Consider the following 12602-nt stretch of genomic DNA (forward strand, 5'->3'; position numbering starts at 1 on the left):
GATGAGCTGAAACCGTAACACCAATGTGTCTATGACGGTACAGGTTGGTACAGGTTTCATGTTAATTTACAATAAGCACATTCAAAGTAACTTCTAAATAAGTGCCAAAACCCTCTGAATATTGACATTATCAGTTCATATCTGAAAAGAAAGCAACATGATCCAGGCATGGTGGTACATGCCTGTCATCCCATCACTCACAAAGCTGAGGCAGGAGGATTGCCACAAATTGCAGGCCAGCCTGGGCTACACAGTGAGCTCAAGGCCAGCCTGAACTATATAGTGAGACTGTGTCTCAAAAACCCAATAAAAAAAAAGAAAAGTAATTTGCCTGGGCATTAGTATGGGAGTAGAGGTAGCCTTAGAATTAGGGATGACCAGCATAATTTCTATCAGACTCATTCAGCAAGCATAGAAAGTAGGTACACAGCTGGTTAATTTCTAAGGTTCCCTTCTACTACACAACTATATGACTTTAGGGCCACCCACATAAAATCTTATGGCTATGTGTGTTTGATCTCCTTTTGCCTCTTTAACAAGGACCAAATGAATAATCAAGCTACACAGGTTAGAGATTGCTCAGGTTTAATATTGTTTGTGACCTTTGCAAATGAGAAATGTGGAACAAAATCCCTAATTTATTCTTATTATTAATAAAATAACTTTTGAGTATTAAAGTATGAATTAGGTTAAGCTTTAAGTGTAAGACTATGTGATTATCTTCTTCCGAAATCAAGTGCATATCTTGTTAAAAACTCTTGGTGCTCCTTGACCTAGAGAATAAGCACAACTTGGAAAGAAGAGATTATTTTTGTATACCTCGGTTCATGTGAACGTGCTGTTATGAGGTCTATATTTGGCTCCGTAACATGATCTAATCCTGTAAGAATGGAAACGCACTTGTGAACTGAGACCTACAATGAATGTGAAAATAGCATTGCACAGTTTGTTTCTCAAGTAACTATGCAAAGGAGCGTCAAATAATGAGACAGGTTTGGGTACACTGGCTTTTCTTTAGGAATTCTCATGCTGATGTAGTAGCCGGCTATACTGGAGATTCATGTGGAACACATGTTTCTGTGGGAACAGTGATGGTCTAGACACCTTTAACAAAGACTTCTAAGGGAAAATATTAATTCTAAATATGTAGTGTCACTGAAAGGTACTAGCTATTCTTTAGAATTGACTGACGATTTTCTTTCTTTAGATGTTTCATGAATTATTAGCTAACTTGCAGGGTTTGGTATTCAGTAGCATATACTCTAGGCTCAGAGATAGCTCTGGAAACACCAGCCTCAGTGTCGTCAGTGTGATGACCAACCAGCTCTCAGCATTCCTGCAATCAGCATCTCTGGCTTCAACGAGCCAAGCACTGAAAATACTGCAAAAAGTTGTATGTCTCCTGAAAACACACAGGCTCTGTTCATGTCATCCTCTCCTAAACAGTGCCATATGATGATTATTCTCGTTGCATTCATAGTGCAGTGGGCACTGTAAGTAGTTCAGAGAAGACTTAGTGCATGGGGGAGAATGGGCAATGGTCAGAAGACCATTCTGAATGACCATTAGCTTTCCCTTGTGGTCTATGAATCACATTTTCTCCAAATTTAGGATAAATTTTGACTAGTCTATAGTAGACATGGCATGAATAAATGGATCTATTTGTGATTTTTTAATGTGACCAACAGTGGTTCTTAATTGATACAGTATTTGGCCATGACATATGTTGATCATACAGTCTAGAAAACTGCTGTGTGTATGTGTGTATGTGTGTGTGTGTGTGTGTGTGTGTGTGTGTGTGTATCTTGTGCTAGGAATCAAATCCAGGGTCTCATGAATGGTAGACACACATGTATTACCGACCCGCTGCCCTGCCCCGAAAGTCTAGATAGGAAACAGCGAGACAGAACTCTCGGAAAAGGAAGGATGTATGGGGGGAGGTGAAGGGCGAGGACAGGAAGGGAATAATACAAGAACTAAGACATGCTATGTGCCAACTCTCCATGATGAACGTAATCATTATGTACCATGATCACACACTAATTTAAAAAAGAATAATGCAAAGAAAAAGTTAGAAATCTTTCTCATTCTCAAGGTAGGTATTTCCTATAGTGCTTGATCAATTTTTCATGCCTGTATCTTGTAATATGGGCAACTACTTTGAAGATAACAAGGCAGTGCACTGACCACTGTCACTCTCCTACAGTCTTGTTTTGAAATTATGTACCATTGCTTTTATTGTTTATTGTTTCTCACTTTAAATTGGAAAAAGATATTTGTTTTAAAATGTTCTATATAATTTTCACTACATTGTAAAAATCACATAAAAAAGTAAAGCATTACTTAAGGAATTTTAGTTGCTACACAGAAGAGAGACATTCTGTTCTCAGTCTCGGATTTTCTCCACAGTGCTTTTTCCCACTATTTCCACCCTGATTGGACAAAACATAATGGTACACCCATGCAGGACTGCTATTGGCAAGTCCAATATGTCCACTGAATTTCTTCCCATATCCCTTAACCCTCTGGTTTTCAAGTCAGTAAAAATAAATACACATATGTGAGGCTGTGATGTTCTACAAAACTGTCATCTGCTTGGGATGATGCCACAGTTCCCTATGCCCTCTCCTACTGTTACTAATAAAGTTCATGCAAAGGGTTCACATTCCACAGCAGACTGTCTAAAGCCAGCAAACCGGAATGTCGTGTGAGGATCATTCTGTTTCACCACTCTCACAAATAACTACATGCCCTGCCGAATGACAGTCAGATGTCTTCTCAAAGTGGGTCAGGTGATATCCTAATGTGCTTTTATTTTCTTCCTAGATGTTCCATTCTCAGGCATAACACTCTCTGTTAAATGATATAGTTACACCCAGTCTATAAATTTGTATTTGGTTATGTTAAGTAAATTCTATGAAGAATTATGAGCAAAGTACTTTGGTTGATTGTTACATTCATCAACCTTGTTGGTGAATCTTACTGCCTGTGGTACGGAGCACATTAGCATGAAATTATAAAAGGAAGGATTCCCCTTAGCTAAGGGGAAGAATCTAAGTATCATTACCAAGCAATGAGACATTATTTCTCATAGCTTCACCACTGTGATTACTCAAGATTATATAAGGCAGGCAGCTGTTTCAGACAACTGCAGAACCTGGATACATTTAACTGTGCCAGAAACAACAAAAATTTGCTGTGGAATAGAATTAAAATTTGGTGTAGCCTTATCACTTCACCATGGCTTAGGTTTCTGTAACTTATACAGAAATGAGAAAAATGGCACGTGGTACAAAGGAAAGAATCTTACTTTTGCAGTTTGAGTTTAAAGAATTCAATGTTTCACTGGAATTCTATGGAGGTAGCCACAAATCTAAAGGCTTTGGATACATCAGTGATCAAAACAAAGAAACTTGTTGGGGAATTTATCTTACTGCATTGGAAGACAAACAGGAAAAATTAAAAACAACACATGAGAAATTACAGCAAGTGGAGAAAGAGAAATGTGAGGGGGAAAGTGAAAGTAGAGTAGGGGAAGGAAGACAGAGTGGTAGAGAGTGGAAATAAATCGCTAATGAGAGTCCACAGAGTCCAGTAACTCCCTACATTTTAATAATTTGCTTAAAGTTCTTGAGAGTTGGGGTTATCAAACTTCATGTCACTTTTGCTTACATAAAAATCAGCTAGTTTTGGAAAAAGAAGGCAGGGGACTTCCATGCTGTATGAATGAGAAATCTGAACATGCCTCAGTTGTGCAACTTTGAAATCTGATCAAAATTATCCAGCACATGTAGACTTTGAAGGTATCCTGAGATCCGATTTCTAGAGCTGAGTATAACATGCCAAATCCTCTTTTGTGTCTCCCAGGAGACACAGACATAAGTACTGGAGGACTAAAACTCTACTCACTGGGATTTTAGGTCACCCTCTGGTGCACATGGCTCAACATCATGTTTTTGTTGATAAATTGTAGGCTGAGGACACATTTTAAGCAATATGATTTTGCATTAAGTATAAAATGCTGAGTTTTCTTCAGCAAACTTTATTTATTCATGTTTTATGGAAAAGTGTTTGGACCTCATTTATCCTATAGACAACTCACTGTGAGTAAATTCCTGCAATTCTCTCATCTGTAGATAAACCAGAACTTTCAAATTTCAAATTCCCAGCTGCCTGAATTCACTCCTTCTCTCCCCTCCCCCCCAGCATGTTTAAGTGTCCTAGTCCACTTCCTGTTGTGGATGCCACCATATCAAGGTTGGGGAAGTTATAAAGAAAAGCCAGGTGACACCTAGTGTCACCCGAGGTTGTTCAGGCATCACTTAGTGAGACACAAGTAAGGAGGAAGAACCAGACTCAATAGAATCTGTTGGTTTTTCACTCATTTACTGCATGGATGGATTGAACCATTCACAGAGGCAGAGCCTTAATCAACTCTTAACCATCTCATCTGGTTCTCTTAATAATCCCTCATGGGATTCAAATTTCAACAAGTTTTAGAGAGAACAAGCTGCTTGCCAACCATATTAAATAAAAACTTTCACCAATGTCTTTCATTTTCATTCTTCAGAGTCCTAGTTATTCTTAGGATCTTTTCATATGCACACCTACCATTTAAAACAGCCTTAAATTAATCTTCTGAACCCCATGGAACTCACTCTATTGGATACCTGTCCTGTGGCTGATATGCATGTTATAATATTATCTCCCAGACAGTGGCTTATCCCTTTGTCTTTTCTTAAGTTTGATAGACAGTTTCTCTATCTGTTTTACTTTTGTCCATTTATTTCTATCTTATCTAATTTTTTGATGATTTCAAGATTGTGAAGAATTTTCATGTATGAATTTTTCTAAAACTTCTATAATTTTAGGTTTCATATCTAAGCTTATGAATAATTTCAAATTAACTTTTGGTACATTGTGATATGAATCAATGTTCTTTTATTAAGTTCACTTTGTAAATACATCTGCAGGTATCTACAAAAGCTATTAGACTACCAAGTTTCTAGATCCTTGGATTCTTAGATAACATTACTTTATGTTTTACACTGTAGTTTGTAAATAATAATGCTTACTATGTCCTGAGAATCCTCTAACGTTCTTAGGAGGTAAGAAATCAGTTTATAGATGAGAAAATTAAGAAGGTAAAAGACTTTTTGAAGATATCACACACACACACACACACAAAGGGCAGGCAAGAAACCTCAAACCTAGGTTATCACATTCTATTTTAGAGCTTCTTAGTTTTCACTTCCCAAAGAGCTACTACTTAGTGGCAAATGAGATGCAAGAAATTTCTTCAAAAGGCTCCAAAGAAGCCTGAATGGACCACTCATGTTTCACTAAAGGTTCGCTTTTTCTCTCTTTGAAATCACGTGTGTTATGAATTTCTCTATGTGATATTTGCAGAGTTAGCTTGATACTACAACCAAACTTTATATCATACATCATCGACTAAAATAGATGTTCCAGAAAAACATGAAGTGTTTCTTTGTGCAAGTCCTGCTGGTTCCTTCCCTCTTGCCCTCCACACCTCTCCCACCCTGCAAGCTTAGGAGCACAGGACCACTTGAGACATTGTTCAAACATCCATTCTCACCCCCAGAACCCCCAGCTTTGCTTAGTGTTACTAGCAACCTCCTTTCCTTTGAACAGAAGAGATTTCACCTGTGTACCAAGGTAAACTGGGTGCTAGAGAGAAGTGCCTGGAATAGGCTTGGAACAGGTCTTGAAGTAAAATCTTAACACCTAGATTTTTCTTCTCTCATCATTTATTCAAATAGGATATCTGATGAGAACTCCTGGGAGTGTGTGAGTGATTTAGAGACTATGCAGAATGAGAACTATTTCCTTGGGCTGCAAAACCAGGACATAATTCGATGCTCAACTTATGCTCAAATGCAGTAACACTTTTTGACAGTGTACACAACTTGCTTTAGAAGCTACACCACAAGAGATGTCTGGTAATGATTTATGCATGAGAAAGTGATAGGCTTTCAATATGTATACAAACTTGATCAGTCATTAAATAACATTCCCTTCCTTTCCTTACAGGAGCAGGTGAATCTGGAAAAAGTACCATTGTCAAGCAAATGAAGTACGTGCTGAATTACTTCAAATGTTTTGTGTTTGATGTCTGCCCATGTATTCCACTATTCTTAAAATAAGTGCTTCAAGGGGCTGGGGTTTTAGCTCAGCGGCAAAAGTGCCTGCCTGGCAAGCGCAAGGTCGTGAGTTCGGTTCCCAGTACAGGAGAAAAACCAAAAAAAAAAAAAGTGCTTCGGGAAATGCTAATGGGTAGTCTCTTGTAAATCATAGGGAGTAACAGAGTTACCACGGTTGGTAGGCAAGTAGTCCTCTCCTGTATCAAAAAAACCATAAAAGTGAAAAAAAATTGTAATTTCTGTTTTCTCTCTCTCTCTAACTCTCTCTCTATCTATCTATATCTATCATCTCTATCATCTGCATCTGTAGCTCCAGTTCTATATTCCTTTTACAGTGGCTTTCTAAAGCCTACCAGAGAAGCACTATGGAATATTTTTTTAAATAACTTGTATCAAGGTTTTGGAGATTCTTCAATCAGTCAGGAGGTTATTTGCAAGTTGTTAAGTTGTGAAGATAAGAAAACTTTGATTAATAATTTAATGTACGTAATGTTTTCAGCCATAATAGCACAAAACAAAATATTTTACATAACCATTTTCAAAATGTTCTTGCCCTAGCATAAATTTTTTTTCCAAATTAGCTATTCACAGGATGCTGGTCATCTGATTTTCATAATTTTGAATCTTGTCATTCAGCAAAGATCTAAATTATTTTTAGGAAAAAGAGCGGGCCTGCATTTTGTCCCCATGTGTCTATGTTGTTACCATCTTCACGGGGCCTTGCTGTTCACCTCCCTCCCTGCCTTCCTCCTCTCCTTCCTGCTTTCCTTCTCATGCCGCTCCTTGGCGCACCTCGCCCAGTGTGACTGCTCAGCGTCTGCCCTCGCAGGCTGCGTGCCGGCCGGGGGAACAGAGCTTCGCGGTCAGGTCACGTTCTCGGCTCACCTTGTCCACAGATGGCAGGAAAGTACCGGTATCGAACTACATATTGAAATAATAAAGTTTCAGTTATGAGTGAATATAAAAATAATATTCTGATCGCTTGTCATTTTGCCCGTATGAAAAAGAAATGCGTATTCAAAATTACCACTATTAGGGATTTCAATGTACTTTTTGCATTTAGTTTCCCTATTTTCTGTATGGTTAAATAACTAGGCCTGAATTTCTTACTAGGTGAATAATGAGCACAAAATTTCCATAAATTAAAAAATCCAATATCTAATGAATAAAATGGGGATAGATAAGAAGTGAAAGGGTGAAAACTTATGGGTCTCACTCTTAGTGAGTTTTAAAGGACAATCATTGCTATAAAAGGAGGAGGAGGAGCCATTCTTGAAGCTACTTCTAAGTCACGTGTTAAAGTATCTTGTTCTTTCACATACGTCAGGGGATGCTGTCGCTCAGGGTGAAACTGTCTAGTGGTAGCAGCACTGTGTCTTCCCCCGTGTTGCAGTTCCATGTAGATCGCAAATCAGTCAGTGTCTGAGTCCCCGTTCACACCCCGACCCGCGCATCCGCACGGCAGTGCTCGCCTTCGCAGCGTCTGCACAGGAGCCTGCTTCCCCGCTCCCTGGTTAGGATCGCTTAGGCCTCAGGTCACCCTGGATCCTGGGTCCCCTCTCATTCATTTGTGAGTCCCGGCTGTGCCCCCAGCCCTTCTCTTCCAGCCATCGTCACACCTAAACCTATCTCTTCCACCGTGTCCTTCCAGTTTTTGAACTTAGTAGTTTTTTTAAATGCCCAAGCATTTGCCTATAAAAACAAAAATTTTTAAATATATTAAGGCACAACAACAGTGAAATGAACAAAGAGAAACACTGGGGGGTAGGACCCCACAATAAATAGGATGGATACATAGATAGCTGCCATACTGTATTAAGACCTAAATTAGTTAGGGGAAACCAAGCTGCTCAGTACTGGACATGACAAGAGACTGGACAGAGTCTGCAAAGCTCGAGTAACTGAGTCTTCAACAGAAGACAGATGATGTAATTCAACTTCTCTCGTTATGAAATAAAAATTTAAATTGCACCTAAAATGAAAACTTTTCATCCTTGTGAATTAGCAATCAATAATTCTAAAATAAACCAGTCAGAGTAAGACATTAAGAAGTATTTCTCATCACTCTTTGTAAAATTACATATTCCAGCAAAGCGATAGAAAGATTTTTTCAAAATATACAGTAAACTGAGACATTTTAACTACTGACATCCGAAATATACTTCTGAAAATTTCAAGAATAATTTAAACTATGGAAAAGCACAAACATGAAATAATTTAAACTTGAAAATAAGAAAATTCATATGCAAAATTACTGCATATGCTTCAATGTTCAGAACGATCAGTCTCCAGTGCCACAAAAACAAACAAAAAATAATACCAGAAAGGAAGAAAGCTATGCTGTATGATAAAGATACAAAAAGAACATCATTAGTAGGCGCAAAGGTTTTCGCTTTGGATAGGTGAAGCCCTGGGACACTCTTGTTCCAAAGCCATCAGCAAGGCCGTGACTTGTAGGTAAATGAGAGGAAGGAAGAACAGCCCAGCCAAGGGAAGCACTGGGGCGTGAGGCTGTGCGGACCAGAGCACGAACACAGACGCAGGACAGGACAAGGGGCCAGGGTGTAGCCGAGGGCAGTTACCTGCTCCAGGAAGAGCAGTCTTTGTTAATGCTGTAAATAGAACGCAGGCACTCCTACTTCCCAACGTGTCTTAATAGGATAGGAAAAGACATAGATGCCGCTAATGACTCCGCTTCCTCTCCAGGTCGTGTTGTAAACACACCACCAAGTTTCAGACCTCTGCCTGTACCTTTGCCTTAGAAATCTGGTAATTTTTCTTTGTGAGAGGAACGCATATTCTAAATAAAATCCTCGTTACTTACTCAGTTTCAAAAAAGATTGTAACCTAGAACAAATCCTAAGTCTTCTAACATCTAGCATGAGTAACCCTCCCCAAAAAGAAAATATTATATTACAGGACAGGGATAATAAAATACAAAAGCATAAGATTATTCTGACTTAGCGAATACTTAGGGTTGGAATTTATCTTTTCCAATGAAGACACACTATAGCTGTATTTCGGTAATTTGCTGTTAATGTGCTCTAGTGTCACTATCGATTGCTCAACTTGCAAATGCTTTCATGTTTAAATCATAGGATCATCCACAAGAATGGTTACAGTGAGCAAGAGTGCTTGGAGTTCAAAGCGGTGGTCTACAGCAATACACTGCAGTCCATCCTAGCCATTGTGAAAGCCATGGCCATGCTGGGGATTGATTACGTGAACCCCAGAAGTGCCGTAAGTATGGAAATAATGACAGTCATAGGAATTTGCACCATACAATTGTTGGAATGAACATTTGTATTTCTAATCAATATCAAAAATTTAAGAACATGAAGTGATAATTTTAAAGTATTAATTATTCATTTTAAGATTTCTTATTTTTCCTATTTGTCATTGTGCATTATAAGCTTATTCAATTTTAATGGTTTTTCTTAAGGATCAAGCCTAACATTCAGTACTATGCTAGACTGAAGAAATGTATTACATATGATTGCTAAGTCTGAAGGGTTTACTATAATCTGCAGTATCTTTACATTTGTTAGTTTATGAGCATTTCATAGAGACTTTAAAAAACTTTAACCACATCACAGTTATCATTAATGTTTAATGTTAATTCCAAAGACTGTGGCAACAAGGAAATGTTCATTTTACAGTCTTAGATGTTTAGAAAAGAACTCAAAAGTGTGTAATTAAAATGTTTGCACCCTGACTACGTTCAACTGGTCATAGATTTGTTTGTAATGTTATTATCTAAATAATTTTTTCTCTTTTGTATTATACAAATACTTCACATATTACACATCCTCTTGTTTTAAGACATTTACATGCAAACAAATGAAACTGTTTCAGCTGGTAAGTGAAATGTATATTAATATCCAGAGAACAATAGCTGACCTTGACCATACAAAGAGGACCTGAGTACAATCCATTGGACATCATCAATCAGTGTCCCCCTCGGAGCTCCCGTCACGGGACGCTGACTGAACAGATCCCAGTGTAATTCTCAGACATCTTGTTCTAAGAATGGTAACAATGGGAAGGAACAGCATAGTAAGGATAAGAAAGAAAGACACACTGGCCCCCATCCACCCCCATGGCTTCATTTAATGAGTATGAATGGCCACAGGAAGTCATCAGGATGGGAAGGAAAACGCGCCTTTTCCGTCCTGTGAATTTTCGTCCTCTGTTTTTATCAGTCCACATTTACAGTACACAGTGATTAGGTCCTCCTGGGGACTTGGTACATGTAAAGAACACATCTTGATTCTTTGACTTTGGATTTTTCTAAGAACATAGAATTCTAAACTGGCCTTTTGGGGGCAATGTAGAATAATCACCGTAGTTCAAAGATGGATAATAAAGCCCAAAGAGAAGTAGTTGGTTTCCTCCAAGTAGTTAAAGCTTACAGCAAATTCCATTTCTCCTGGCTTCCATTCTAGGGCTCTTTAGTGTGCAAATTTCCTTTTAAAAAAATGCTTTAAGCAACTGGAAATATTTGCTTTTTTCTTCCAAGCAATAAGAGTGACTAATACAGGTGCACATTACAAACTCCCTTGAGAATGACTTAATGACATTCAAATTTGCTTGTGTAATCTTCTGTGCCTTAGGGTCAGGAAGGTTGGAAATCTCAACCTTGCCTGTGGCCAGTCTTTAAACATATGAGTGCTTCTACAACCCAGTCAGTGAGGTAGACCTCCCTAAAGACCTGAAGTCTGTTGGTGAAGCGCTCTAAAGATCTGACCCACAGTAGGTTCTATACATTGTTGTCATTGTGTTGATGACAAAATCAAAACAAGTACAACTTATTCCAACTCCGTGTTCAATGTAGTGAACCAGTCCTAAGCAACTGTCACACCTTCTCCTGTGCTCCAGTCACACAGTCATCTGGCACTACGTAGCCCACACTTAAATTTTCAACAGATGTCAACTCTGAGTTTTATCATATTCTGCACTGATTGGTTTTAAGACTGGGATACTCTCTACATTTTTACTGTTGATGTAACAGATTAACCAACAGATGAGTTGCTCAGCCTTTCCAATAGCTACATAAGTAAATACAAGGTGGTCAGAACCCTATTCAAAGCTTTCAGGTTCTGACTAGCTTTTGATTTGTTTCCTTATACAGATTTATATATTTTACATTGCCATCTGGCTGTCATTGGACAGATTACCATTCAAAGAAGGTCCCAAGAGGAAAAATTACAAGAGGTGTATCAGTCACTAGTCTTTACTTTTAGACAAGTTACGGTATCTAAATTTTAGTTAGTTCAATCACAAAATGTCAGTACTTTTCTCATTAAATTGCAAAACATAAATAATTCACTCTACAGAGTATTACAGTGGGAATGTAACTGCAATATACCAGGAATCTAACTTCCCAATAATTATTAGCTATTATTTTTCATAATTATTTTGGTTCTAGCCCACTAAAATTTGTGTACTGAATTCTAGACATCTATCATCATTTGAAAATCAGACCTTTTCATTTAGCAATTACTTATGTAGCAGACATTTGGTTGGATCCTGGAAATATACTGAGCGCTCATCAATAATTGAGACTGAAACATGGTCTGTCCTCTGGGCAGTAAAGTGTGGTGTTGAACAAGTAATTACAAAGCATCTGCTCATTCACAAGGGCAGCACAGCTAGAACTGGAGCCACAGAGATTCTCATTTGTAGAAAGAACCGCTAGGAAAGAAAGGGCCGAGTAGCAATGGAGAAGAACTAAGAGCTGGGTTTTGGAAATGCTGCATTTCTAAGCTCTGTGGGACATGCGTAAGCAACTGCGAATGTGCACCTGACGCTCACGGTGGCTGCTTTGGCCTGAGAGCTAGGTCTGGGTCATTTTGGCAACTACAGCCTCTGGCATGTGATTTACACTGAGGGAGGGGACGCTTCGGAGGAAACAGTCAAGTGCTTAGGAGGAGAATAGTAAGGGAGTAAAGGCCAAGTTTTGGTGTTTTTTAGAAAGAAAAAACAAAACGTTCAAAATTTTCTGGTTACTTGAGATAAACAGGGAACTTCAGAGGAAAAGAGCAGAGGTATCTGGGATCACGAATTCCAGTGAAGTGGTCCGAATGGAGCTTATCCAAGTTGGAAAGTTCTGAGGGACCACGGAAGGAGAATGTTTAAAGAATACACGGCATTTAACAATACAGAGCCACTGGGATCTATCAAGGAAGGTCAGAGAGTGGAGGGCTCAGAGCCCCTGGAGAGGGTGAAGCATTAGGGACAGAGTTTAAGGGAAGTGCTCTCCTGAGCGGTCACCAAGGGGCAGGACCTGCTGTGGAGGAGGCAGCTAAAGGGGGCCTGTTCTTATTTTGGTTTAGTATTTGATATACAGACTTCACAAACCCGTGAAGAGGGAGAAACTGAAGAAATAGAAAAGGGGAACAATAAAGACATCTTTAGTTTGTTTTATTTTTTGTTTTG

General features: G+C 38.7%; 1 protein-coding gene across 2 annotated transcripts in view; it reads left to right on the forward strand.

The window, feature by feature from the left end:
* The window catches only part of Gnat3 (guanine nucleotide binding protein, alpha transducing 3), a 65827-nt gene that overhangs the window by 29289 nt on the left and 23936 nt on the right, over positions 1-12602 (forward strand). For both annotated transcript variants that reach the window (XM_013510593.1, XM_005377202.2), the window contains exons 2-3: positions 6055-6097; positions 9263-9404. In XM_013510593.1, coding sequence (XP_013366047.1) covers positions 6093-6097; positions 9263-9404 — 147 coding nt within the window. In that variant the 5' untranslated portion in view covers positions 6055-6092. The remainder of the gene's footprint in view (positions 1-6054; positions 6098-9262; positions 9405-12602) is intronic.

The sequence above is a fragment of the Chinchilla lanigera genome, unplaced genomic scaffold, assembly GCF_000276665.1.
Source record: "Chinchilla lanigera isolate Chin_1 unplaced genomic scaffold, ChiLan1.0 scaffold00009, whole genome shotgun sequence".
Taxonomy (NCBI): Eukaryota; Metazoa; Chordata; class Mammalia; order Rodentia; family Chinchillidae; genus Chinchilla; species Chinchilla lanigera.